Source organism: Lonchura striata, chromosome 24, assembly GCF_046129695.1.
Source record: "Lonchura striata isolate bLonStr1 chromosome 24, bLonStr1.mat, whole genome shotgun sequence".
Taxonomy (NCBI): domain Eukaryota; kingdom Metazoa; phylum Chordata; class Aves; order Passeriformes; family Estrildidae; genus Lonchura; species Lonchura striata.
This window is the reverse complement of record NC_134626.1, coordinates 6110548-6138213: the sequence shown is the minus strand read 5'-3', so window position 1 is coordinate 6138213 and position 27666 is coordinate 6110548. Positions and strand designations below refer to the sequence as shown.

General features: G+C 56.6%; 2 protein-coding genes across 5 annotated transcripts in view; both read right to left on the bottom strand.

Moving 5' to 3' along the window:
* Positions 1-1238: 1238 nt before the first annotated feature.
* On the bottom strand, positions 1239-9981 carry RAP1GAP (RAP1 GTPase activating protein). Of its 3 annotated transcripts, XM_031506596.2 has the most exons (22): positions 9888-9981; positions 7893-7969; positions 7763-7810; positions 7616-7654; positions 7331-7516; positions 6323-6417; positions 6169-6247; positions 6031-6084; positions 5868-5951; positions 5688-5788; positions 5474-5603; positions 4894-5049; positions 4746-4817; positions 4577-4663; positions 3956-4093; positions 3339-3407; positions 3157-3266; positions 3004-3075; positions 2096-2189; positions 1937-2018; positions 1792-1859; positions 1239-1711 (listed from the first exon to the last, which is right to left on the bottom strand). In XM_031506596.2, the coding sequence occupies exons 3-22, from the start codon at positions 7799-7801 to the stop codon at positions 1703-1705; spliced, it is 1764 nt and encodes a 587-aa protein (XP_031362456.1). In that variant the 5' UTR covers positions 7802-7810; positions 7893-7969; positions 9888-9981; the 3' UTR covers positions 1239-1702. The 3 variants fall into 3 exon arrangements, with proteins under 3 accessions (XP_031362456.1, XP_077644302.1, XP_077644303.1); XM_077788176.1 differs by having other exon boundaries at positions 3157-3407; XM_077788177.1 differs by lacking the exon at positions 9888-9981 and having other exon boundaries at positions 3157-3407; positions 7893-8079.
* Positions 9982-11086: 1105 nt separating this feature from the next.
* USP48 (ubiquitin specific peptidase 48) overlaps positions 11087-27666 on the bottom strand; it is a 31135-nt gene continuing 14555 nt past the window's right edge. For both annotated transcript variants that reach the window (XM_021537874.2, XM_021537876.2), the window contains 16 exons: positions 26471-26671; positions 25091-25205; positions 24825-24955; positions 23465-23536; positions 20570-20694; positions 20293-20415; positions 18391-18452; positions 17821-17931; positions 17091-17221; positions 16325-16431; positions 14415-14519; positions 13840-13995; positions 13568-13693; positions 12862-12910; positions 12731-12757; positions 11087-12632 (listed from right to left, as the gene is read on the bottom strand). In XM_021537874.2, the coding sequence (XP_021393549.1) occupies positions 12610-12632; positions 12731-12757; positions 12862-12910; positions 13568-13693; positions 13840-13995; positions 14415-14519; positions 16325-16431; positions 17091-17221; positions 17821-17931; positions 18391-18452; positions 20293-20415; positions 20570-20694; positions 23465-23536; positions 24825-24955; positions 25091-25205; positions 26471-26671 (1664 nt within the window). In that variant the 3' untranslated portion in view covers positions 11087-12609. The remainder of the gene's footprint in view (positions 12633-12730; positions 12758-12861; positions 12911-13567; positions 13694-13839; positions 13996-14414; positions 14520-16324; positions 16432-17090; positions 17222-17820; positions 17932-18390; positions 18453-20292; positions 20416-20569; positions 20695-23464; positions 23537-24824; positions 24956-25090; positions 25206-26470; positions 26672-27666) is intronic.

Below are 27666 nucleotides of genomic sequence, written 5' to 3'. Positions count from 1 at the left end.
CCTTGCACACGTGCAGATGTCACCCTGCCTGAATTCCCCTTTCCAGGTACAAAAGGCACGTGTGACTGTCACTGTGGGTGACACGCAGTGAAAATGTGCAGTGCAAACACGTTGCTTGTGCAAATGACCCCTGGCACGTGCAGAGGTGCCCGTGCACGCAGGAAAGCCCCACGGTGCCCCCGAGTTCCTGTGCTTGTGCAGATGGCTGGGAAAACGCTGCCTGCCTCCCCCAAATCCCCAAAAAGCCCCCTGTAAATACCTCCCTCGTTTTTCATTCATTCACCAGTTTTATAATTAAAGCTCCAATTCCTCATTAACCAGGACCCTCCAGAGGGGATGCAGGTGCTGGCCCCCGCAGGGCAGGATTTGGGGGTTCTGACCCAGGCAGGGCAGGATTTGGGGAGTGCTGACCCTGGCAGAGCAAGATTTGGGGAGCTCTGACCCAGGCAGGGCAGAATTTGGGGAGCTCTAAGCCCGGCAGGGCAGGATTTGGGGGGCTCTAACCCTGGTAGGGCAGGATTTGGGGGTCTCTGACCCCGGCAGGGCAGGATTTGGGGGGCTCTAACCCTGGTAGGGCAGGATTTGGGGAGCTCTAAGCCCGGCAGGGCAGGATTTGGGGGGCTCTAACCCTGGTAGGGCAGGATTTGGGGGGTCTGACCCCAGCAGGGCAGGATTTGGGGAGCTCTAACCCTGGTAGGGCAGGATTTGGGGGGTCTGACCCCAGCAGGGCAGGATTTGGGGGGTCTGACCCAGCAGGGCAGGATTTGGGGGTCTGACCCCTGCCTTTACCCCCTGGCATCGCCGGCTCCCGAGCGAGGCCCGGCCCTGGCGCTTCCCAGAACTCGGGCAGCCCCGGGCTATGTTTAACCACTCCCGGGGTGCCGCGTGGTTTTGGGGGGTTCAGGGGGGTGGGAACCACTTTCCCTTGGCCAGGGGGTTGGCAGGACGCCGGTGGCCACCGGGGCTGTGGCCAAATGCCACTCCTGACGCCGGGCTGGCCAGCAGAGCTGGAAGAGGCACTTCGGGGGGGGCTGAGGGCATCTCCTGCCATATTTTGGGGTACTTGCTGCACCCCAAAAATGGGACTATCAAAGAAAGGCTTTGCTCGGTCAGGCTGCTATGAAACCCCAACATCTGTCTAAATGACTCCCCAAAATGAGTGTTTTTACAGCCCCCACTGATGTTTGGGGTTTTGGGGACCCCCTAGATATTGGAGACCCCCCTCCCCTCCGCCACTGTAGCGATAAATAAACCTTTATTTTATACAGGACTCACGGGAAACACAAACACAGTTTGGGAGGGTGTGAAAAAATATTCCTCCCCTTCCCCCCAGTTCCAGCCTCCGGCAGATTCCGGAACTTTTGTCCCTTAAAATAAAGGGGGGGAGAGGGAGTTCCACTTTAGGGTTACCCTGGATTTGAGTCCCCTCTTTTTTTTTTGGGGGGGGGGGAGGGGATGATGCTGGGGTTGGACCCACTCTTCATTCCGGGGTCACGGCAGAGGGGCGGCCCCTTTGTGGTGCATCACCCCCTCACCCAAAGGGTTTTTGGGGTGACAGAGATTGTCTGGAGGGGGGCACATCCCAATTTTTTTTGGAGGTCCCCCCCAAATCCTGCACCGGGGACGATGGCTTCAGCTCCTGGCACGGGGGTGGCACACAGAGGGGGGTGAAGCGGTGACACCCCCGCAGACGGGGGGGTGACTATGAGCCCTGTGGGAGGGACATCAGCGGGGGCACCCCAGGGTGGGCACCCCCGTACTGCAGCGGGGGAGGGGGGCAAACAGCCTCACCGGGTTATGGGGGGGCTGCTCCAGCTGGATTTTGATCTCGGGGCAGGGCGGGTCAGGCGGGCGGCGGCCTGGGGCAAAGGGGGGGTCATGAGCACCCCGAGGGGTCCCCAGCCCTGCGGCGCCCCAACCGGGGGTGCTGGGCTACCTGGGGGGGTCCCGGGGGGCTCATCCGGCCAGGGGGTGTCAGTGAAGGCGTCGCGGTGGCTCCCCGAGGGCGAGCGGCTCTCCTGAGGGGGTGGAGGGGGTCAGAGGGTGCTGCCCACCCCAGGCTGCCCCCCCGGAGCCCTCCCCGGGCTCCCCGTACCCGTCCCGGCTCGCCGGGCTCCTCCGCGGCGCTGCCGAAGCTGCTGGCGCTGGAGGAGGAGCGGGAGAAATCCGGCGGCTCCGGCTTCTCGGCCCTGCCAGGGACAGTCCCCAAGGCCAGGGACAGTCCCCCAGACCACAGCAGGCTGGCACCGCGCCTCGTGGCCACCGCCGTGGCCCGCTGCGATGCTGTGCTGGCCCCGGGACGCCCTGTCCCCATGCCACCCCGTCCAGGACACTGGATCCTCGTGTCACCCTAGCCCTGGCATGTCCCATCCCCGTGCCACCCTGTCCCCACCCCATCCCATCCCTGGGAGGTCCCATCTCCGTGCCACCCTGTCCCCATGTCTCTTGTCATCATCCCAACCTATCCCCGTGCCACCCACCTTCATGCCAACCCACATCCAGGCCACCCAAGTGCCACCCCACAGCCCCCTGCCACCTTGTCCCTGGGACACACAGACCCGGTGCCACTCAGTCCCTGGGTGGACCTGTCCCCGTGCCACCCTGTCCCTCTGGTGCCTTGTCCCCACGCTACCCTGTGCCAGCCATCCTGGTGCCACCTTGTCCCGGTGTCACCCATCCCTGTGCCACCCAGCCCACTGCATTCCTTTGCTGTCCCATCCCTCCGGTCCCTGTGTCACCTTCACATCGCCCTGTGCCAGCGCCCATCCCTGTGCCACCCCGTCCTGGTGTCACCCTGTCCTTGAGCTGCACCACCCCAGTGCCCTCCAGTCCCCGTGTCACCCTGATGTCACCCTGTCCCCATGTCACCTGGTCCTGGAGTCACCCATACCGGTGCCACCCTGTCCCCTTGCCACACCAGCCCAGTGCCCTCCAGTCCCCGAGCATTCCCAGCCCGGTGCCCTGCTGTCCCCGCGTCCCCCATCCCGGTGCCAGCTGCGGGACCTGTCGGGGTTCCGGCGGCTCTCGGGGGAGCTGTGCGTGGAGCTGGAGCCGTCGGCGGCTGCGGGGCCGTCCCTGCGGGGAGGCGACGCCAGTGAGGTGACACCGGGAGGGGCCAGCGGGAGGGACAGCGGCGGTGCCGGTACCGGCGCTCACCTGCCGGCCGGCGCCTCCTGGATGCTCTCGATGCCGATGGCGCTGGAGCGGCGGGAGCCCAGGGGGCCGGGCCGCCGCCGTGACGGGCTCTTCCCGGGCACCAGCAGCGCCTGCGGGGCGCCGTTAACCGGGGGGACACCGGGGAGCGGGGTGACACCGAGGGGGGACAGCGAGGTACCCACCTCTTCCACCGAGCCCAGCCCGATGGCGCTGCCGCGGCGTCCCCGGCGGCTCCCGGGCACCAGCAGCGACTGGGGGCGGCAGCGGGTCACCGACCGGGGACCACGGCGGGGGGCTACCGGGCACCGGTGGGGGGAACCGGGCACCGGGAGGGGAACCGGGCACCAGGGGGAGGGGAACGGGGCACCAGGGGGAGAACCAAGTACCGGGGGGCGAACAGGGCACCAGGGGGAGGGGGAACCGGGCACTGAGGGAGGAACCAAGTACCGGGAGGGGAACCGGGCACCGGGTCGGGGCGGAGCTAAGGGCGAGTGGGAGGGGCTTGTGTAAAGGGGCGGGGCTTAAGGCGCGGGGCGCGACTTGGGCGGGGATTATGCAGATTAGGGGCGTGGTCGACACGGGGCGGGGCTTGATGTGAAAGGGGCGGGGCTTGCGGACACGGGGGCGGTCCGTGCGTGAGGGGCGGGGTCACAGCAAAGAGGCGTGGTCAGACCAAGGGGGCGTGGCCAGCCGAGGGGGCGTGGCCAGCCCGAGGGGGCGTGTCCTGGCCGGGGCTCCCGAACCGGGACCGGGACCGGGACCGGGACCGGCCCCGCCGCGCTGCGGGACCGCGCCCCACCTTGAAGGACTCGAAGAAGCCCGGGGCGGCGCCGCCGTTGTCGGGGCGCTCGTCGTCGGGGCCGAGCCCCAGCATGGCCTGGCTGCGCGCCTGCAGCTCCTCGTGCAGCGTCTCCAGCAGCGCCGCCCGCGTCCGCTCCTGCGCACCAGCCCTGCACTGCTGCGCCCACGCGAGACCACCCGGCCCGCACCTGCCCCGCACCCACCTCCGCAACCAGCCCCGCACAGCCCGCACCCACCCGCCACCCACGCAGGACCAGCCCCCGCCCTGCTGCACCCACGCGGCACCGCCCACAGCCCCCTGCAGCCCCTCACCCACCGCTGCCACCCACGCGAGGCCACCGCGAGCACCCAGCCCTGCCCTGCTGCGCCCACGCCACACGGCTGCACCCACGCGAGACACCCACACGCCAGCGCAGCGCTGCACCCACACGTGAGACCACCCCACGTGCGATTCCCCCTACCCCGGGCACCACCCACCTGCCCAGACGGGGACCCAGCTCCTGCCCACCCACGCGGTGCCTACGGTTCCCACGGTGGGCACGGCACCCACGGCACCCACATCCGCATCCCACGGCTGGCCCAGCCCCTCTGGGTGCCCCCCGGCACCCCCTGCCCGCACCTCCAGCTTGGCGAACTTCTCGGCGCGGTAGCAGGCGTACTCGGCGTTGATCAGCTTGGTCAGCAGGAACTCCTGGAACTCGGGGCCCTGCGGGGTGGGGCGGCCCGGGTGGGTGCGTGGGTGCGTGGGTGTCCCCTGGGGCTCCCCGGCGGCACCCACGGGCACGCACCTTCCTGAAGACGGCGGGGTCGGGCAGCGGCGGGCCGAAGAAGGGCACGTCGTCCCGGGCCGTGACGGAGACCTGCGGCGGGTGGGGGGTGACGGGGCACCCCGCGGGCGCCCACGGGCACGGGGACACTGAGGCACGGGGGGGGTACCTTGTAGAGGGTGCCCTGGGCGCCCCCCTGCTCCAGCTGCACCACCACGAAGGCGTGGAGGAAGTTGGAGGCGATCATGTCGGGCACGAACGGTGTGTTCTCGTCCTGGAAGACGATGGCCACGATGTCGTTGCCGATGTGACGCTTCCGCTGCAGCTGTGGGGACAGGCGGGATGCGGAGGGACAGGGAGGACGTGGGGGACGAAGGGTGGTCACACCAGGGGCATCAAAAGGAATGAAAGCCCTTGTGCCCCACAGATGCACCCCAGCACCCATGGGTGCTCCACCAGCCCCCTCCATCCTACAGCTCTCCCCTGGCACCCATGGGTGCCTTTACAGCCCTCTGCATCCCAAAGATGTTTCCCCACACCCATGAGTGCCCTGTCACCTCCTGGGCCTCACAGCTGCCCACCACCCCCCATGGGTGTCCCAGGAGTCCCCTCCATTCCATGGGACATCCCCAAAGCCCCAACAGCCCTTCCACCCATAGAAGTGCCCCAGGAGCACCTCCCACCCCCTGCTCTCAAGCACCCAAGTGTCGCCCCCAGTCCCCCTCCTGTCAGCCCCCATGGGTGCCCACCTGCTGGGCGTCCCCCTCGGTGTAGGGCAGTTTGGTGGAGACGTGGAACATGATCTCCTTGTCACGGAAGTGGCAATAGACCGACTCGCTGCCTGTCTGCCCGTGGGTCACATCCAGCCCCCCTCGGAACCTGCGTGGGTGGGTGGGTGGGTGGGTGGGTGAGAACGGCACCCTGGCCCCGCGGGTCCTTCCCCCCCCAGCATCCCTCACGCACCCCTTGAAGTCCCGCAGCTGCACCCGCTGACCCAGGACGTCGAGGAATTCGGCGAAGGCCGGGCTCTCCTCCGTGGTGCCAAAGAGCTCCTCCTCGGAGGTCTGCAGTGGGGTGGGGATGGGTGCCAGCACCCACCCAGGGACTCCCCTCACCCTAACCCCCACCCACCCCACCCCATACCTGCCCTAGTTTTTGGTAGATGACCCCAAATTTGAAGTGGTTGCTGAGCACGTGCTCATCAAAGGCGAGGATGAGGCGGGATGCCTGCGGGGTGGGGAGGGGTCAGAAGTTGGGGAGAGGCACCCACGGGTGCCCAGGTGCCCCCTCCCTGCAGCCCGTTCACCTTGGGGTAGAGCACAGGGTAGAAGCGATCCACATTGACGTCCTCGCACACCAGCTGTGGGAAGGAGGGGTGCTGCCATGGGGGGCCTGGGACTGGGGGGCACCCATGGGTGCTGCTGGGAGCCGGGGCCGCACCCACCTTGGCCATCTGCACCACGTTGGGGAACTCGGCCAGGCAGGAGATGGGCACCACATCGTGCAGGGTGCGGGCACGGGTGCTGCGGAGCAAGGAGGGGGTCAGGGGAGCCCCCGGCCCAGGCAGCTCCCATGGGTGCCTCCCGCAGCCCGCTCACCGCAGCAGCAGGTGGAGGTGCTCCTGCTCGTCGTACTTGAGGGAGAAGACGAGGTGTCCCAGCGCCGGGTCCAGGGAGTAGTAGTTGAAGTGCTCCTGTGGGAAGGAGCCGAGCAGCCATGGCCAAGGGCGCTCCTGCTGGGGCACTCGTGCCATGGGACACCCAGGCCCATGAGCACCCACATCCATGGGACACCCGTGTCCATGAGCACCCACATCCATGGAGCACCCGTGTCCATGAGCACCCACATCCATGGGGCACCCGTGTCCATGAGCACCCACATCCATGGGGTACCCGTGTCCATGAGCACCCACATCCATGGGGCACCCGTGTCCATGAGCACCCACACCCATGAGACACCCGTGTCCATGAGCACCCACATCCATGGGACACCCAGGCCCATGAGCACCCACATCCATGGGGCACCCAGGCCCATGATCATCCACATTCATGCAACACCCATGTCCATGAGCACCCACACCCATGAGACACCCGTGTCCATGAGATACCCACACCCATGAGCACCCATCCTAATGGAGCACCCATGTCCATGAGCACCCACAGGTGCCTCCTATGGGGCACCTACACTCAGTGAGCCTCACACCCCTTGTGGCATCCAGGTCCTATAGACACACAGACCAATGGAGCCCTCATGTCCATGGGCACCTCCTGCCCATGGAGACTCAACACCCACCTCCTCACCACCCACCCCACGGAGCGCCCATGTCCGCACACAGCCGCATGCCAAAGCACCTGTGTTTGTGAGGTCTCCATGTCCTTCCATTCCCATGGAGAACCCACCCCAGGCACCGTTGCCATGCCCAGGGATACCCACCCCACATCCATCAGCCCCACGTCCATGGCCCGTGGGGCTCCCCTCCCCGTGGACACCACACCCACGTCCACGAACACCCGAGTTTATGTGGTCTCCGTGCTCCTGCCCATCCAATACCCACAGGACGTCGGCCCCACCCCAGACCCCACGCCTGCAGCACCCCGGGGCCTCACCTTGCCCAGGAAGTGCTTGCGGTAGATCTTGGCCGTGTGGTTGCCCTCCAGCTTTGCCCGGGCGCCGGGTACCGGGGTGGGGGGCGAGTCAGGGGCCCCGCTCAGCTGGTGGTTGGTGCCCTCGATCCAGTAACCCCCGAACTGCGGCAGGAGGATGAGGGGGAACGGCCCCTCCCGGCCCAGCACCTGCGCCCACAGCTGCGGTGGGTGCTTTGGGCACCACCCCCAGCCCACCCAGCCGGGCGCTGGCCCTCCCAGCCCCCTCGGGAGAGCGGGGCGCTCTACCTCGTGCACGCTGGGGTAGGGGATGTAGTCCTCCTCCGTCTGCAAGGCAACGGAGTGGTGACGGCCACCATGGGTGGTGGGATGGGTGTTACCCATGGTGGCACCCCAGGGTGCCGGTTGCGAGCCCCCCATCCCAACAACACCTACCTTGAGTGGTGGGGGGATGGCATGGCGCTGCTGGGCCATCCTGCTGCCCTGGGGAGAGAGGGGCTGTGGGTGCCCGTCTCCCCGCCTTGGGGTGGGCATCCACGGGTGGGGGGCATCCACGGGTGCTTACCTCGTGGTTGGGAGGTGCTGCTGGCTGGAGACGGGTCTAGGTGGTGCGAGGGCGTCCAGGGGGGCCCATGGCGCTTCCTGCGGAGAGGAGAGCTCCCGCACAGCCCCTCCCCGGGACTCCGGCCGGCGGCCTTGCCCCGGAGCCGGCCGGTGGCCGGAGCCGAGCGCCGGCCGCGGGTGCGGGGTCAGCGCGGGACCCCCCCGAGGGGCGCCCTCTGCCGGCGGGCGGCGGCGGCGCGGGGCAGCACCACGGACAGCGCCGGGACCCGCGGGAGCGGCACCGGCCCCGGGGAGATGGCACCGGCCCCGTGAAGTGACACCGACACCGGGGAGGTGGCACCGGCCCCGGGGAGGTGGCACCGACCCCGTAAAGTGGCACCGGCCCCGGGGAGGTGGCACCGACCCCGGGGAGGTGGCACCGGCCCCGTAAAGTGACACCGACCCCGTGAGGTGGCACTGACCCCGTAAAGTGTCACCGACCCCGTAAAGTGGCACCGGCCCCGGGGAGGTGGCACCGACCCCGTGAAGTGGCACCGGCCCCGGGGAGGTGGCACTGGCCCCGTGAGGTGGCACCGACCCCGTAAAAGTGTCACCAGCCCCGTAAAAGTGTCACCGGCCCCGGGGAGGTGTCACCAGCCCCGTGAGGTGGCACCGGCCCCGTAAAGTGACACCGAACCCGTGAGGTGGCACCGACCCCGCCAAAGTGTCACCGACCCTGCGAAAGTGCCACTGACCCCGTGAGATGCCACCGACTTCACAGAAGTGTCACTGACCCCACGAGGTGCCACCAATGCCGTAAAGTGTCACTGACCCCCACTGACCCTGCCAAAGTGTCACCGATCCCATGAAGTGTCACTGACCCCGTGAGGTGCCACCAACCCCGTAAAGTGACACCGACTCCCACCGACCCCATGAGGTGTCACTGACCCTGCGAGGTGCCACTGACCCTGCAAAAGTGTCACCAATCTCGCTCCCATGTCATCCATCCCGTAAGATGTGGATCATGCCCCTGCCAGTGCCACTGACCCCGAGCCAGTGCCACCAACCTCGTGCCAGTGCCAAGCACGGTCATTTTCGTGCCAATGCCACCGACCCCTTGCTCAGGTTTCTCCCCGTGCAAGTGTGATCATTCCCGTGCCAGTGCCACCGGCCCCGTGCAAATGTGGCTCTCCCCGTGGCAATGCGACCGTTCTGGTGCAAACACCACCGTGCCCGTGCAAATGGCACTGTCCCCATCAAACACAGCCCCGGTGCAAATGTGACCCGGCCCTGTGCAAACACAATGACGTGCGGGCACGTCCCCGGTGCAAAAGGGACCCCCGTGCAAATGTCACCGGCCCTGTGCAAAGGCAGCCCCGGTGCAGGTGTGACCCGTCCCCGTGCAAGCACGACCCCGGTGTCCCCGTGCCAATGCGACATTGCCACCCGTCCCCGTGCACACGCGACCCTTCCCCGTGCGGCCCCGGGGCCGCTGCGTGACCCCGCGGGGCTGGGGGTGACCCTGGGGGGCTCCTCTGTGGCTCCCCGCACCCCCCAAATCCACGGTGGGGTCTGTCCCGGGAGGGCGGGGGGAGATGCTCTAAATGTGGGGGCCAGACTGGGGGGCGGGGAGGGGGAGATTTGGTTTGGGGGGGACACGGGAGACTGGAACAGCGGGAGAGATGATGGAGGGCAGAAGAGGGGGGCAGGTTTTGGGGTATCCGGGAGGGGGGGCAGATTTGGGTGGGGGGCAAGTGGTAGGGTGTAATCTGGAGGAGACATTCGGGGGGGACCGGTTGGGGGCCAGCGGGGGACTCCTCGCCTCGCCCCCGCCCCCAGCCCGGGTCTTTTCCCCCAGGCCCGGAGCATTTCCCCCCATCCCCTCCCCCGGTACCGGCAGCGGTGAAGGTCACGGGCGGACGGACCCCCCCGGTGCTGCGGCGGGGATGAGGGGACATCCCCAGAGGGGGGTCTCCGGGGGGACCGCGGTGCCCGGTCCCCGCGAGGCGGCACTTACCGGGGGCGGCGGGGCCGGGCGGTCCCGGAGCGGGGCCGGTACGGAGCGGAGCCGAGCGGGGCCCCGGCGCTCGCTGCCACCGCGCAGCGTCACGTGCGGCGGGGCGGGGCGGCCCCTCCGGGGGCGGTGGGACCGGGAACCGGTAACGGGAACCGGGCACAGGACCGGGGAACGGCCGCGGGCAGCGGGAGCAGACCACGGGCCACGGGCACCGCCAAAACGGCACCGGGAGCTGAGATGCGGAACTGGGGATCCCCCTCTCCATCCCTGATGTCACCCCCGGGGTGTCCCCTCCTTGCCCAGCGCCCCGGGCCCCGCAGAGCAGGGACCCACCCAGACATCTCCCTGTCCCCCCGGACCCATCTCCATCCCCTGCCCGCAGCTGGCACCCGGGTACCGCTCTGCCCATCACCCACACCTCCCCAAATTCGGCTCACGGGGTTCTCTCCCAGAGCTGGCTCCCCCCTTCCCCTCTGCCCACCCCTGGCTCCCGGCAGGCCCCGCTCATCCGTGCCCCCCATCCCTGCTACTCAGGGCCCCCCATCTCCATCCCTGGTGCCCAAGCCCCTCCTCCCACACCTCTCCATCCCTGGTACCCGAGGAACCCCCCCTCCGTAATTCCCCATTCCTGGTACTCGGAGTACCCCAAAAAGCCTTAACCCCTCCTCTCCCACACCCAGGCTGGCCCCCATCCCTACCTGAGACCCCCACCCATAATCCCCCCACGCCTGCAGCCCCCCCAGCACCCACCCCATTCCCACCTCTAATGCCCATCCCCAGTACCCAGGCCCCCCCATCTCCCAAGGCTTCTCTCCTCCCCCCACCTCCAGCACCCATTTTTCCTCCCCCAGGGGCTCAGGGGGACACCCTGCCTCGGAGGGTCCCAAGGAGGGGCTGGCATTGGCTGCCAGGAGGGGCAGGGACCCCGCTAGGGACACACCAGCTGGGGACAGGGGTGGATGTGACAGGGCCAGGGCCACCAAATGCTGCGCCCAAGCTCCATAAAATCCATCCCCTCTCTGTGCAAAGGAGGGAGAGGGGGGATTCCTGCTCCAGCAGGGTCCCTCTTGCTCCCACCCCACCACGCAGTGCCCGCGTTCCTTTTTGGGACAGCTCAGTGGGATTTATGGGATAATCACCTCCACCTTGCTCCAACACCCTTGGCCCACGTGTCTGCACTGTAACGAGGCTGCCACAGCTCAAATGACAACTTTAATCCGATAATATTTGCAAAGAACAGACAAAACAGGAACGGGGCCTTGGCTCACACCTTGTACCTGTGTCCTCCGTAGGATCCGGCGCTGCCGGAACCGCCACAGCCCCGGAACGCCCCACGGGATTCCTTCCAACAGTGTAAGCTCAAGGAAGAGACTTTTTTTATATATAACATTAAAAAAATTAACAGCAACTTGAAAAGATGGAATTTCCAAGGAATATGTACACAAGCGAGTGCTTCAGGTTGGGAAGAAAAGCCTCCTGTGGCTTTGGCATGGAATCTGCCATGTCTATACCTTGGGAAAGAATCCACGGGTCCAAACTGCCTCAAAATATCACTTTTTAGGAAATTTAGAGCTCCTCAAATGCTGCTGCTTAACCCCTAAGCCCAGCAGGGACAAGGGAGGAAGGCGCTGGGCAAAAAGCAGCTGGAATTCTTTGCATAAAACATGGGAAATCAAACACTGGAAATCAAAACAAGTGGGGTTTTGGGGATGGAATTTGTGGCCAACATCCTCTTCTTGCAACTCAAATTCCTGCAAACATTGAAAAAATAAAACTGCTGTGATCTCTGCATTGTATTTTTCCATGGAAACAAAGGAAAAGGTTGGAAAGGAAGAGGATCTCTAATAAAGAGATCCCTTGGCAGTGCCCAGTGTGGATCAGTCTGGAAGTGGGATACTATTTCCTGCTAAAAATTAATGGGGAGAAAGGTTTTCTGGGAGATGTTATAAAAAAAGAAAAAAAAAAATTAGTGCACTGCTGAAAAATGAAGAGAGAGGAGTAAGAAAACCTCTTCCCATGGGAAACATGGCACCCACCTGCACCCCCTCGCCAGCTCCGACTGCCCCGAGCCAGGAACACTCCCAGCAGCGCCAGACTGGAGGAAAATGTTCTCCAGAGTCATTAAAATATCCCAAACTTCTAAAAAAACCCACAGTTCCCAGAGCCCAGGTGGTTACTGGATTGTCCAAGGTGTGAAGTGACAGTGGAAGGACGCGGAGGGGGGGCCCAGCTTCCATTTTGGGTGAAGTAAATGAAGTTTTGTTGTCTGCAAGCGCCAGACATCGCTCACGAAGTCGCAATTCCTGTACTTCCATGCTGGACCGAAAGCGTAAGGGTGGATGAAAGACAGGATTACCCTAAAGAGTTACAGCAGAATGATCAGGATGCTCTGGATCCCCACCCCTCTGCGGCCGGGCTGGGGGACACACAGGGCCACCCCTCGTCCCACACACACCAACTGCTGCTCAACTTCCCAACCTTCCTGTTCTCTGTTAAATAAACCCGGGAACGTTGTCCTGAAGCAGGATGTCCTTCAGTGCAATCTGCTTTGACATAAGGCATTTGTTTTGTTTTTGTATTTTTTTTGGGGAGCAAACGTCTCACGATGGATTTTTGCCTTCTGGAAGAGTCAAAAAGTACTGTATCCACCTGTTTTTATTCTTTTAATGCCCTATCATGTGACAAATTCTCTTCCCTTCTAGTCGCTCCTCTTGGAAAACCATCAGTGGCCAAGTAAACCAGTCCCTGGGAAGGAAAGAGACCAGCAGCAGATGAGGAGGGAAATGGGATGGGGGTGGGATTCGTGTGAGGGGGTACAAAGGGGGAAAAACACCTGGACTCACCTTTAAATCCCTCTTCAGGCATACAAACTGGGATGGAAAGGGAAGGAAGGCATTAGAAGTGGCTCTGAGGATTCCCAGCTGGTGACAAGGAGGGTCACAATCCCCATTTCCCACCTTCCCAGCCCCCTCACCTTGCATGACATCGTCCATGGCCGCGTAATCCGCGATGGGCTCGTCAGCCTGCAAAGGGAGCAGGGAATAACCAGCACAGGCACCAGGAGCACAGCTCGTGGCTCTGCTCAGAGCAGGAGAGGAGCAGCTCTCCTGCCCCAACAACACTGGGAACTCCATGGAAGGACTCACTCCGCAATTGAGTCGTGTTTTGGGCTGCTACCCACAGAGCTCAGCAGCTGTATCAGCTACAAAGCACTCTTGGAAATAAATTAAAGGAAAAAAAAAAAAAAAAAAAGAGGGTTTTCTCCTCCAAAACAAAGATAAAAAGGATTTACCTCCTCCAAAACAAATAAAATTGAAGATCCTCCTCCTCCAAAACAAAAATAATGAGGATTTCCCTCCCCTACAAAAATAATGAGGATTTTCCTCCCCTAACACACAAAAAAAATAGGGCTTTTCCTCCTCCAAAACAAAACAAAAGGATATTCCTCTTTCAAAACAAAAACAAAAAAAAAAGAAAAAAAAGAAAAAAAGGATTTTTCTCCTCCAGAAAAAAACCAACCAACCAAACAAAAAAAAACCCTCAAACATCCATGAATATTCCTCTTCTGAAACAAAAAAATATTAAGGATTCTCCTCCAAGGAGCTCCCCATTTCCACACACAAGGCCACTGGCTGCTCTGATCCCATCCCGTGGCGTTCCCGACTCCCTCCCGCCGGTACCTTGAGCAGGATGACGGACTCGGGGATGACCCCCAGGCTGCCCAGCGTGGCCGTGTCATCGCTCAGGATCTTCCCCTCCAGGGACAGGTTCTGGTCGAAGGGGGCCACGGAGAAGGCGTGCATGATCTGGGGGCACACGGACACCTCGTCCCTGCAGCTGCGGCACCTCCCGCCCCGGCACCCATCCCCAGCTCCTGGGGGAGCCAGACCCTTCCCCTGCGCCCCTCACTGTGTGTTTTCTCCCTCCTTCCTGGCAGGAGAGCTGGCCTCACCTGGATTTTCAGCTCTTTCAGGGTTTGGTTGGCCGACACAAGCAGCGCTTTCTCCCCCCGGACCTTCCGGTGCCGCGTGCTCCTCCTGATTCCCTGTTTTTGGTAAGTGATGTAGCTCTGGTGGGACAGCTTCTGGCGTTTCGTGCCACCGTTGGCCTGGAGATGAGGCAAAGAACAAGGAGGTGGAGTTGTTTGGGGATAAACACAACCTTCCCAGATCCCAGAGAGTGTTTTGGGCCAATTGGTCGGGTGAGGGAAGGAAGGAAGCGATGGAAAACCCCTTGGGAAGCCAATTGAAGCATGCAAGTGTGGAGATGACCAAAGGCTTTGCCTTCAAACCTCAGTTCCTAGTCCTAGTGCCAGTGTGGGGCAGATATCCACAAGCACATGAATCCCTGCCCACATTTAATCTCTCCAAACCCAGCACTGGTGTGGTTTGACCATTCAAATAGCAATTTAAGACACTTTTCTGCTGCCAGTGAGATGCAGAGGAGGAGGAGGGTAGTGATTCCATCATGCTGACTCAAGAGGATGATACAAAAATCAAGGAACCTGACAGGATTTTTCATCTCTACCTGGTTAAAATCAGGATCTTGCTCCCCCTCTGGCTTGTTTTCCTCCCTTTCCTCTTCAGCTTCCGAGCTGCTCACATTCAGCTCTGGAGCCGCGTCCTTCATTACCTGGAGTCATAAAAATCATTCTCCATAACCAACAGCAGCATCCACGTGGCCTGTCCCACCATGGCCAAGAGCTCCCGGGGACCTCCGGGTGCCACCTCCATCCAGAGAGCCCAGGAATAACCCTGGGAGCTGCTCCATGAGCTCGGCCAAGGCTCCTCCACCCTCCCCAGCTGTGTGGAACCTCAGTGGGATTCAGCTCAGGAATCCCCCTCTGTGGAATTGCAGGTGCTTCCTGGCCTCCTTTCCAGGCAAAGGAAAGTCTCCTGAGCCCCCAGCTGATTCCTTTCCCATCAGCTGGCTGATCCAAGTGTATTACAAAAGCCCCAACATGGAGAAAGTATTTTCCGTGAATTAAGACATTTATCCACCCCTGCAGCAGCCTGGCAGGGACACACAGCACCATTACTTATGGGGCTGGAGGTTGTAAGCAAATTAAATATAAATAAGTTAGACGAATACAAAAATAAAAAGGTTGTTCAGGCCAGTGAAAGTCACTCCAGGCACAGATTTGCCTGTTTCCCAGCTATGCTGTGACTGGAACTGGGCTTTGCAGGAGCCCAGGAGATGTGGATGCTGAGAGCTCTCTCCTCCATCAATGTATTTGCAATTAAGAATGCAATTCCAGCTCCCAAACATTCCCCATAGTCCTCTGAATTCCAGCACTGCCACCCTACAAGGATTTTATCTGGATGAGGCTTCCCTCTGCAGCATCATTCACCCCAAGGAAGAACCAGGTGGTGCAGAGGAAGGAGGAAAAGGGGTGAGGGGCTGGGAAACACTCCCTGATTTTGCAAAGCCAAAAGGATCACAGTGCTGACAGTGATCCTGGCCAGCATTCCTGCTGCTTCCCATCCTGCCAAGGCTGCCCTGTTACTGGGAGATCTCGTGGGCACGTTCTCACCCCCTTCTCTCCAGCTCCAGCTGCTCCATAAAGAATAGCTCCCTGTTTTTCTGCCAGCCCCACGTGTGAGCACAGTCCTGTCCAGTGCCAGAAAAATACAACACCCAACCCTCTTGTGCACCAGAGCCAAGAGGGATTCAGGCTCAAAGCCCGTGGCTGAGGGCTCCAGACGGTGCTGCGTGATCCACATCTCACATCCAAGGCAGGAACACATCCAGCCTCCAGCTTCCTGCAGTTCCCCAGGCTCCAGCGCCTCCCTGGGATTGGCAGGGAGGTGGAAATCAAGGAAAGGCAAAAAACCCCACCCCACACTCCAAAGGTGCAGAGATTGTCTTCATCTGAGCTTGCCCACCCTTGGCTCCCTTCTTAAGAGCACTAAGGAGGGGGGTTTACCAGAACCAGCTTTGGGTACTTGGAAAAGCAGTTCTAGAGCTGATCCTGACACTTAAGACCGGTAAAAACAAAATTCACAGCATCAGGGGATCCTGTGAACCATCTCCAAGCTCATTGTCTCACCAGCACTGAGGGGAAGAGCTCGTTTCTACCCAGGAATAAAAATGTCACTCGAGCAAGAAGAAAGGAAATGACAAATACTGGAGGGGGAGGAGAGCAGGTGGAGCCTGGGAACACAGCTAAGACAGAGAAAACAGCTGGGAGCATCCCTGAAAACACCAAGGATTTGGTCTGTCAAAAGGAAGCCTCAAAGAGACGGAATTTTCAGACCCAGAATGTCCCAGTTTGCTGGTTTTGCCAAAGCTGCCTGGAGCCGCAGAGCTGGGGATTGCTGCCCTCAGCACCATCAGGATCCCCACCAGTCCTGGGGGCACGGGAGCTGTGGCAGCCCCCTCGGGGCACTCCTGGGGCACCTGGAGCCTGGCTGAGCAGGGGTGGGGACAGTCCTTACCTTCTTGTTGTCCACCACTTTGTGGATGTAGATGGTGGCCTGCGTGTACTCGCGCAGGTCCCGCTGCTGCTGGCACAGGAGCCCTTCCCGGCATTCGGGGCACAGCTCTGGGCAAACACCAAGGGAAAAAACATTTCATTGCTCCAGCTCCTCAGAAGCCCCAGTGCAGGGCCCCTCACTGCTAACAGAGAGTGAAACACATTAAATCCCAGAGTAGTTTGGGCTGGAAGAGACCTTTAGGACCTCATCCACTCCCTGCCAGGGGCAGGGACACCTTCCACTACCCCAGATTGATACAGGACTTGGACACTTCCAGGGATGAGGCAGCCACAGCTTCTCTGGGCAACCTGTGCCAGGGCCTCCCCAGCTTCACAGTCAAGAATTTCTCTGCATTACCCCGTCTAACCCTGCCCTCTGGCAGTGGGAAGCCATTCCCTGTGTCCTCTCCCTCCAGGCCCTTGTCCCACGTCCCTCTGCAGCTCTCTTGGAGCCCCTTTATGCCCTGGAAGGGGCTCTGGAGCCTTCTCCAGACTGAACACCCCCAGCTCTCCCAGCCTAGCTCCAGAGCAGAGGGGCTCCAGCCCTCGCAGCACCTCCGTGGGCTCCTCTGGACTTGCTCCAGTGGCTCCACGTCCTTCCTGTGCTGAAGACTCCAGAGCTGGACATGGCATTGCAGGGGGGAACCTGCCAAGTTCTGTGCTCCCCAGTGACCCCCTCAGACTGAAGTTTCCAGCCCTGAGCCCTTCCCAGGAGCAGAGTCACTCACGGGGCTCGGAGGCGTAGCGGGCGCTCTCGGGGCCGGCCCCGGCTGCCTGCGTCCGGGTGATTTTGATGACGTGATCCACGACAAAGAGTTTTTGGATCCTCTCCCACTCGCTGGGCCATATCAGAGCTATACTGTGCAAAGGAACAGGCAGGTGCTTTATGACATTGGAAAAGCCAAGCCCTAAACTCTCAAAAAATCCCTCCCTCTTTGGCTTGTCGGTGTGCCAATGAAAGAAAAAACTGCAAAATCCGTCCAAAAGCCAGCTAGGCGGGAGGGCCTGTACACCCAGATAACAGCAGCCTGTGATTAGTGACACTGCTGTGCTCCCGTCGTGCCGGGGGAGGGATGGAGGAGGAAAGGAGTGGAAGATTTCCTACTTTTAGTGCTGCATCACTGCAGAAGCAAGGCTATGGAGCATGAAGTCCAGCCCTGCAGCCAGCACTCCGGGGGGGGAATGCTCACGGAAAGCAAATTGTAAAGAAGCAGAACGTTTCTGCATCCTGGCCAAATCCAGAGTGGTTATTGTCAGGAATGAACCAAGCTGAAGGAAGCTCTATTTTCCTGACCCAGCATCCTTGGCCAGTTTAAGTCTTGCCTTGAGGTGGCTCTGAGAAAGCCTTGGTGTTAATTTTGAGGGAAAGGATTACTCCTTATCTTGCTCAGCAGCAGGAGTATTCCTTTGGGAATATTCTCCCGGCAAAAGGAAAATGTGTGAAGGGAAGGAACTCACTGTTTGGAGTCTTCTTTGGTCATGGAAGCAAAGGTGAACATGAGCCCCCCGTGAGGACAGAGCAGGACACTGTTTGCTATGGAGGACACGGGGCTGCAGCGTGTCGGCCTCCTGCAAAAGGGAAGAGGTTTGGAAAGCTGGATCAGGTTGTCCCACCAAAACCCCCACAATTCTTCAGGAAGCCAGGAAGAAATCACAGGTGAGTATTTACACAAGGCATTCCAACAAGGAATAGGAACTACTAGTGATGAGGAAATCAGATTCCTCTGCGGTGCAGAATGACTCTGACCAGCAGAGATTTCCATCTCCAGCCCCAGCGGTGACCTCTGGGATACAGAGCTCCAGACAGATGAAAAAACTAATCAGGTTACCAGCTATTCTGACCATCTGGTTAACACGCAGCAAACAAGGAAATTCGGTGTCTTACGCTGTATTACAATTTATACAAGTCCTGCAAAAATCAGCTTAATTGTTTCCATGAGGCCACCGTGCTGGGAGTCAGAAGCAAAATATTATCTACAGCCCCCAAAATAAGAGATAAAAAGCACCAAAACCCTCCAGCCAAGTTACCTGACAAATTTCCTCCATTCTTCTACAAAGAACTGCGAAACAATATACAGCTCATCCGTCTCCTGGGGGAAAAGAGGAGGGAAAAGGATCTTTTTAATGAACCCAACAATGACTGTTCGGTTTTTCGGCAGCACTCTCTCCCTTCGAGACCTCAGTGCTGCTTTACCATGACAACTCCATCCAAGTGGGCTGTGAAAGCCAAGCAAAATAATTTGGGATCAGGTACTAAGCACTGCCATTGCTAATCTTGTGTTTATTACAAAGTTACTTGAGCTTTTGATCCAATTACTTTTAATTCCCAGCGGGAGAGGGCATTTCCCTGGAGCAGCCAGGACTCCCCAGCGCTGTTTCTCTTGCTGGGTACTCAGTGTTCAAAGCTGGTGAATCCCTCCCTCCCACAGGCATGGGGTGAGGCCACCCCAACATCTCTCAATTGCTTCCAACATCAAAATCCACAAGTTTTTCCTTTTGGCAGCAGCAGGGATACAAAACCACAGCCGTGCACCAAATGAGGCAGCGTTTTTGGGATAATCTGTGGGGTTTTTGTCCCAGTCTTCCTTTAAATTGTTTGCTCCTGGACAAGACACTATGGTAGTAATTTTAGCCCCCAGGAACTGGGTGATAAAATTATTTCCAAGCTCTTCTTTATCCTCACTCCTTTCCCAAAGACAGAATTAAGGGCTTGCTCCATCTTTCTGTAGGAAAACTCAGCACACCTGAGGAATATATATACACACAAACATATATACACAGTTCTTAATCTCCCTTAGTCTCTTGATTTCTGCTTCATTTCCTCCCCAAACCTCAACTTCTTTGGATCAGGAAAATGCCAAAGGCTTGAGGGGAATATCCTCAGCTCTCTTCTACGAGGCTCCCTTGGGAAATTAAAAGGGAAAGGAGGATAAAAAGGGAAAGAAGGATGTAACCCTGCTGGTGGAGACCCTTCAATGTCTGACTCACAGTGATGAGTTTCAGCTTTCTCCAGCTCCAAAAGCAAATCCAACCAGATACAACCTTAACCATCACTGGCAGGACCTAGAGCTCAGCATGAAAGGAAAACTCCTTTTAAACCATTTTGGGTCTCCTTGGTTCTGAGCCAAGGCTCTGTGCTGCCTCAGCTTTTATTCCCAACTGGAACAGCGAGGGATGGAGGCAGACACCTGCCAATGCACCTTGGCAGGATTGTAGAGCCAGCCATTAATCAGCACCACAAGACTCCCAGGAGGCAAGGACTGGAGCCAACAGCTCCTTCTGGGCACCTCAAACCCCCAAGAATTCCTGGAGATGCTGCTAGGAGAGAGTTTGCACAGCCACCACTGCTCTTAGGAGGGCTTCAGCATTTTGGGAAGCTCCCTGAGCTTTTGGGACACAGGACAATGCTGGAGCACACCTGAATTTTGCCCAAGCAGCAGCAAAAGGTGGTGGTGGGGCAGAGCTCAGGTGTGCTGCAGCACCCTCCTGCACGGGAAGGCTGGTGGGGAGCTGTGGGAAGTGGACGTGCTGTTTCCTCCTTCCAGGGAGGGATACAACCATGGAATTGTCAACATTGTCACTGTTATCTCCCTGACTGCTGGCCAGCCACAGCTCCCTTGGCACATCAGCCACTCCTGGGGCTCTGCAGGGCCTTGTGCCAGCAGGGCTAACCCAGGGACGTCACACCCCAGCACAGCACACGTGAGAGCTCTGGGGCACACACTGAGTGAATGGTTATGGAATGGTTTGGGATCTCCTGCCATGGGCAGGGACATCTTCCACTACCCCAGGCAGCTCCAAGCCCATCCAAGCTGGCCTTGGCCACTTCCAGATATGGGGCAGCCACAGCTTCTCCAGGCAGGAGTGATTAAAGCCAACAAAAACCTCTCCCAAGCCTGGCTGCATTCCCTGATCCCCCTCCTTCCCTACCTGAGGCCAGCTGCCCAGGCAAGGCCTGCATTTATCATAGAACAGGTTCTGGAGAGAAGTCTTCTGCTCGCTGGCCATCATCTTATGCAGAGCTTCATTTTCCTCCCCTTCACGCTCCAAAATCTGCAGGAAACAGTTAATTAAATCCCAGCTCCCATTCCCAGCTGCCACTAAAGGTGACTTTACTCTCCTCCATTGCACAGGGTTGTTTCAAAAAGGAAAACCAGAAATACAACCAGTATTTACAGTCAACAAAAGGGGAGTAGTTGGCAAATACCTTGCACTGGGAACAGCACTCTTTGTAATTTGGGAATTCAGGGGCTTTTGGAAAATATTGTTTGAGTTTCTCCCAGGCTTCCTTGGAAACCACCCTCCGCTCATTTTCAGAGATGCACAGGTCACCTGCAGGGAGAGAATCAAGGAAAGGCTTTGATCACAACATGCTCAGGGAATGTTTTGCAGCTCTTGATTGAAGAGATTACAAGGAACAAGCGTGGGGAAGAAATCCACACATTCATCAGCCAACACCACGTCAGCAAAAAACAGTAAAGTCACCTTCAACTCCTTCTTTGCTTCCTTTAGACAGATAATAATAATATTAATAATTATTTAATTTATAAAAATGCTCTTTATATTTCCAAGACCATGGCCTAAGCAGCTGATCAAACACAAGGAGGGATGTGGGGAAAAGCCAGAGGCCACAGGGCTGCTGTTTTGTGATCCTGGCTACCCACAGCTACTCCCCATGGTGACTCCATTTGCTGAGCTCCAGGATAACAATCCTGTGTCCCATGGAACCAGGTGCCTTCCACATCCTTGAAAACCCCAAACTCCCTCTGCAGATATACTTCCACATGCCCTAACCAAGCACCTGCAAATGTGGAAAGGGCAGATTTTGCACCCTAAATCTACTCTGGGGACTAACTGGATGTGAAGCATAATTTACCAGCTACCCCCTAGAACACTTTATTTATCCATCAGGATTATTTATCCTGATATAAGGATTATATATCCTGATGCTCAGGCAGCTCCAAGACCCCAACGAGGATTTCCAGGAGCCATTTGTGCCTGTTGTCTCAGGGGTGGAAGCAGGAGGCACACAGGCACTGGGACACCACGTGCACAAGAATGACACGTGCCGGCCGGATAAACAAGGCTTGGAAAAATGGGAAAAAGCTCTGGGATCTGACCAGCTGCCCACTCACAGGGCTGCTGATGGCCAAGGGGAAAACACAACCACATCTCCCTCAGAGACTGCAGCTGGGAAGTGCCTGTGCAGGGAGGAACACGGGGAGCAGCCGGATTTGGGAGTATCTGTGCCTCAGTGGGACTGCACCAGCAAGAGGCAAGAAAAACAGCAACTGTGGTGTCCAAGGGGCACAATCCCTTATTATCTGCTTTTCTATAGCCTGGAGAGCTGCAGAGAGAGGAGAGAAGAGGGAGAGAAACTCCTTCCTCCCCACCCTCCAGCAGCTCTTTAACATGACAAGCAGCTCCTCAGGCCCACAGACTCCCTCCAGCTGAGCCTGGAATTTGGCCAGCCCTGAAGAAGAAAAAATAGCAATGCTCCCCTCCTGCTTTTCCTCTAATAAACAAAGGTCAGGCCTCGGTGCAGCACTTGGCCACTTGAGCTTCATCCAACAAGGCCAAATGGCTCCGGAGGCTGGCCCAGGATGCTGCCCAGAGTCAGCAAGGATGGGGAAAAAAAGGAGCTTGTACAAATAAGTGCCTTGGCACCACATGATTAATGAAAACAGATTAATACAGTGAGTGAAAGAGGTGGAAAAATCAGCAGGGCACAAGTGTTTTACCATCTGGAAGATGAACCCAACCACTGCTGACCCTGCTTCCCACTCCCACCATCCAGGGACATGTTTTGGGCACGGACATCAAAGAAGGCTTAACTTGGTATCTGGAAAAAATTCCCTGGGAATTCAGGCAGCTACTGGAGAGTGAGGAATTGCAGCAGGGATGCAAAAGGAGCTGTGGAGGGAACGCCCGGGTGGCATTCCTGGAGGCCAGCCAGCCCTCCCAGATCCAGCACTGCCTTTTCCAGAGCCTACCATGGAGGCAGGAACCTCCTCCAGCACAAAATTAAGGCCGTAGGAACAAGACTACAGATTTGCTGATCCACTCCAGAGGGAGTTTTTCAAGGTGGAAAGCTTGTTTCCCATGAGTAATCAGAGGTTAACTCAAGACAACAAAACCTTCCCTGCCAGCAGCCCCCTTATTTAGTATTATTTATTCTGCTATGACCCCAAGTCACAGATCAACCAGCAATTTAACACCATACATTTTCCAAAGGCCTATTGGCCTATTTTTCATTGTGTCTGGCTCCCTAAATGTTCCATCCCCACGCTCCATGCTTTTATTGAACAGCAGCAGCCTCGAGGCAATGGGAAATGCAGCGGTTTCAAGGCACTGAGTAACAGCTAAAATCGTGACAAAGTGCTTAAACACTCTGCTTGAAAATGACATTTCTCAAGTCTTACTCCACGTTCCTGACTAGCCCTGATGACAGAAGGTTGTGTGGCTAATTTATGTCATTTTTCCTTCTGTTTGAGGTAAGATGGAACCTCCCCACAAACTGATGCCTACAAAGAGAAGCTTAAGTAAAACTGGGTTTTATGGCTGGGAACACAAGCTTTATAAAGTGAGATTAAAACAACAGGGTAGCCAAGGAGGCAGCTAATGAGGCATCACTTTCAAAACAACTGACACAAGGTCAAAACCTTACGTAAACAGACACCAAAGCACAGCAGGTTGGGAAATCGATATCCAGGAGTGGTCCTGGCCCAGGTGCTGGGCGAGTGCTCCTGTTTTAATGCAAACCAGGATATTAAACAGATACTCCCAGCTCCCACCTGGACTGATTTACATCACCTCTTCCTCTCTTACTGCTTTTAGAGCTTCCAAATGGCTGCAGAGCTTTGGTGCTGCCCATGCAAGGACGGGAAGCTCAGCATCTGACAGCTCTGCTTGGCCGAGTCCTTACAGAGTCTGCCTGCAAGGAAAACTTTTGAGTGCAAGAAACACCAGGAAAATTAGAATTAAGCACACTTCAGCAGCGACTCCTCAAGCTGGCTACAGTTGGAGCAAAGGCTACAAGGTTAATGTGTGCAGCAGTGGGCAACAACTGAGATATTCAGCTCCATCCCCCGGAGAGACTCACCATGTGGGCAAACGATGTCTTCATTAAAATTTAACTCCTCTTCCTCCTCCCTCTTCTCTTCATTTGATTCATCTAATTAAAAAAAATAATAATACAAGAGGATTGCACAGAGCTCCTCTCCCAAGTGAAAAAAATCTTACAGGGAAAGGAGCACGGTCACCTTTTAAATTACAGCAAACCCCCTCACCCAAGGGAAAATTTGGAAGGAAATTCGTTATTCTCCGATATTTTGGCCTCTGGGCAGGCGGGATTACAGCCCCCAGGTCACGTAGGAGGGCTTTGAAGTGCATGGAGCACAAGCCAGGCCTTTGTGAGATTACAAAGGATGCATTTGTTAGGGCTGGAACACCACAGGGGTTCCCTGCTCGTAGACATCCCCGAGTTTAACCTAAACACAAGGCTAGGTAAAAGCAAAAGGAGCAGAATTCCTGGCAAAATTCCTAATCTAAACCAGATGCTGCCTGATAAACTGAGGGGGAGCCTGCCAGGGGGCTGACAAGCCCTACATCAATCTCTAAATTAGTTAAAGTCAAGCGTTGGCCACTGAATGGAGCATCATCAAGACAATGATGTGTCAGCAAGAGCCTCTAACGAGCTGCCTAATGAGCAACTTGGCTTGTGAGTAATTCAGAGGCACTACTGGGAGTTGCAACCTGTTGTGAATCAAAGTCACCCCGGAGGAAGGAGGAGTGGTAACTCAGAAATACCCTTTTCTTCATGAGTACTCCTCCTTACCAGGGGGGCTGAGGTGCCCTCCAGCCCAAGATCAATGCCCTGAGCCATCATTCCCACTTCCATTCCAACAAGCTTCTTACCCAGTTCAAAGAAGCTCGAGAAAAATATGATTTTCAAACATTTAAAAAGCAGAAGGCAAATAAAACCTTCATCCATTCTCATGATATGGGCACAGAATGGAGTGCAATTCATGAATTTTGTTCCTAGGCTGTGTTTTCCCAGTGCTGCTACATCAGCTGTGCTGTTTTATCCCTCAACCTTCACAATAAACATCATCATCATCCCTTCCCCAAGGTAATTTTCACGTTTTTTCCCTCATTCAGAGAAAAGTGGATAAAAAGATCATGTGTCCGGGGTGGTAATTTCACATAGCTTTGTAAAACCACTTATCACCTCATCTCCCTCTCCTGTATGAAGATCACCCCGCAGTTTTCAAGCTTAGCAAAGAAAAAGCTCCTTAAATGAAGGCTTTTTTTTATTCGATTTATTATCCTTTCCTCCCTACTCATACAAGGGGAACAAAACAGCTACAGAAACCCCTGACGTGTTTTTTGTTAGGAAGGATCAGGCAGAGCTGGTGGGTCTCTATAGCAGCAGAAATTAGGAGGAAATCAGGAGTAAATACCTTTGTTTTGTGCATTTCCATTCATTTTTCCATTACTGTGCTCTGCATCTTCATCTTGCTCGTTTAATTGCTCCAGAGCCAGCTGACGCCAGCTCCTCAAGGATGCTTTTCCAACCCAAAACCCGTCGTTCCTGCAGGGAGAGAGACACCACTGGTACCCCAAAATCACAGCTCCCTTCTTCAGAGCCTAAACAGGCAAACCTTTAGGAAAAAGCTGTTTAAGCACTTCTGAAAAGGATCTTTGACAGAATTTGGGACTTCCATACCCCTTGACTGTCATCTTCAGCAGGTTGGTCACGGTTTTGTAGTCCTCGTTCAGCTGGTTCTTCAGCCGCAGGATTCGACACCTTTCCACCACACAGTCCTTGCAAAGTGCTTTCACTGGGGTAGGGGGGAAAGAAACAGGTTTTTACACTATTTATTTCATCATTTATTGCACAGCTAGTTTCCTGCTGGTTTGAAGGCCCTCAGATAGGTGTGTAGCAAGTATCCTGCCTCAGGATGGGTGATTTCATGTGTAATTGAGGAAATCCTGGGGGTTACAGTCACATCAGGCCACGTTTGAAGTTTAAAAAAGCATAAAATACTTCAAATGAGCTGTGATCTGTTCCACTGCTTCACAGGTCTGCTCTCACAGCTCCTGGTATCCACAGCCTGCAGTCACAGTGAGCCAGGGCAGCCCAGCACCCAGCCACAGCAGGCAGGAAATGCCAGGAAAACAAACACCTGTATTGTGGCACTTTGCCAGTCCAACCCAGAAAATCCACCCTCTTGCAAGGCTGCTCTGGACCAAGGGAGTGGAAATCCTCTAGCTGGGTGTGTATTTAGATCTGCATCCTGGAGCAAGAGGAGAAGGGAAGCAGAGTGTCCATCCATCCTTTTACCCATCCCTCCCTCCCTGCCAGCCATACTCAACCCATAACCCTTGAGGCAATCTTCCACTTGACTAATAAACCTTGCCCTGTTTTTCCCCACAAAGGCTGCCTGCGTCACAAGCAGTTTCTTCCCTACAAGCTCCCAGTAGGAGCTGAGCTAATTTGGTCTCAGTGGGAGTTACTGAGCAACTTCCTAAAAGGAATGAAACCTGGGGCTTGATGAAGGGATGTCCAATGTCTGGAGGGGCTGGGCTGACCCTGAAAAGAAGAATGTGTGGTAGGTGCTTCAACAGGAGCAGGCTAACAGGTAAGTGCCTCCTTGGATGAGGTGACAGACAGGAAGGGATATTTTTGGCCTGAATACTCCATGAAACCCAGCCCACACAGGAGCTCTGGGTGCTGCAGGCACAGAAAATAATTGTCAAGAGTTTGGAGTGTTGCATGTGCAAGTTTTATTTTCTAGAATCGCCTTCAAACCTTACAAAATTATTTTTTCTAAGCCAAGTGCCCCATTCCTCCACAGCAATTCCGCCAGGAACAGCCCTTCCCTGAGCAGAGCCCAGGGCCACAGCAGACCCTGTGATCACCCTAAATGGGTTTGGGAAATGGTAACAGAATTAAGTGATATTAAAAAAAATCCCCAAAAATAAGGCAGCACTAAAGCCATGCACTGAAATAAAGTTATGATGGTAACTGATAGCTCAAATCAGGTCTGGGAGCAGAACAAGGCTCCAAAGCACATGCCAGGAGGTGACTGGGAGAGAATGTTACCGTTGAGCCGGGGCCCTCCTCCGTATCTCCGGTAGAAGAAGTCGGCCACGTATTCCGATATCCTCTTCATCAGGGAAATTTTATCAGGATGGAGTTTGCCATGGGAGCACAGGCAGGCTGTGTTATCAATAGGTTTGGGAGGAGTGGACTCATCCAGCCACTTCTGCAGCCATTCCAGAGAGATGAAATCATAGGGGGAACCTGGGAAGGGAGAAACCACAAAGAGAAACGAGACCATACATGTCAGCTCCAACACCAGGTGGTTATTTTATAATTACTCTTAAAAATTAACAGGCAGTCACTGTTGATTAAATCACCGAGGTACAAGTTTTCAAAGGTCTGATCCAGCTACTCCCACCCCATTCTGATCTCAGTGTCACAGATTTGGAAGACAGGAGCTACGTGAGATTAAGATGTGCAGATCACTTTGGATTCAGCAATCAATATGCAACAGCTCCAAGGAGGAATGAGTGCTTTCAAACCTTTTGGGGATTACTGGAGAGCAGTCGAGGAAAGGGGAGGGTTTTCCTACCATCCATCAAGGGACTGATATAATATTTAAATACTGATCATACATTACAGGCTTTTTCTACAACAGGGAGAGTTCACTGGGGTAATTTGAAAATTAAAGGCAACAACAGCAGAGATTAAATCAGTGTTCCCCGTGTTCTTTCAGCACACAAATTTTCATTGCCTCTTACAACTTTAGGTGAGAAAATACTAAAATTTACAGGGCAAATGGAAACTTGCTTAGACTTTTTGCTGAAGCAGTGCAGCAGGCTTGCCCTTGTTTGCTGGAAAAAAAAATACAAAGCCAAGGTTCAGGAGCATGTCAGTGCTTGTATGAGCAGGTTGGGGTGAAACCCCTGTATCTCAATATTGAGGCACAGTATCACTACACAACTCTTCAGTGGATGACTGGGAAATTAGGACAAAATTAGGAAGAATTCAAACCCATTCTGTGCTGCCACGAGGGCAGCTCTGAAACCGTGGGGAAATGCACCCATTGGTGACATTTATAACTGCGCACAAATCCTTTATGTTTCCTAGGAGGGAGCAACAGAGAAGCAAGAGGAAAATATGGAAGACAGGAAAACACTGTGTCTCCAGCTTGCACTGGAGCTCTGAGAAGCCTCTTTTCCTCCACAGCCTCAATCCATGGTGTTTTCATCTTATGCAATGCCCTCCGCAGCCGT

Excerpts from the sequence above, each read along its gene's own strand:
- RAP1GAP (XM_077788176.1), bottom strand. The coding sequence starts at position 7,801 with ATGGCCCAGCAGCGCCATGCCATCCCCCCACCACTCAAG. Across the intron at positions 7,655-7,762 it reads CCATCCCCCCACCACTCAAG|ACGGAGGAGGACTACATCCC; the intron begins GTAGGTGTTGTT and ends GTTGCCTTGCAG. Across the intron at positions 5,789-5,867 it reads TCTACCAAAAACTAGGGCAG|ACCTCCGAGGAGGAGCTCTT; the intron begins GTATGGGGTGGG and ends ACCCCACTGCAG.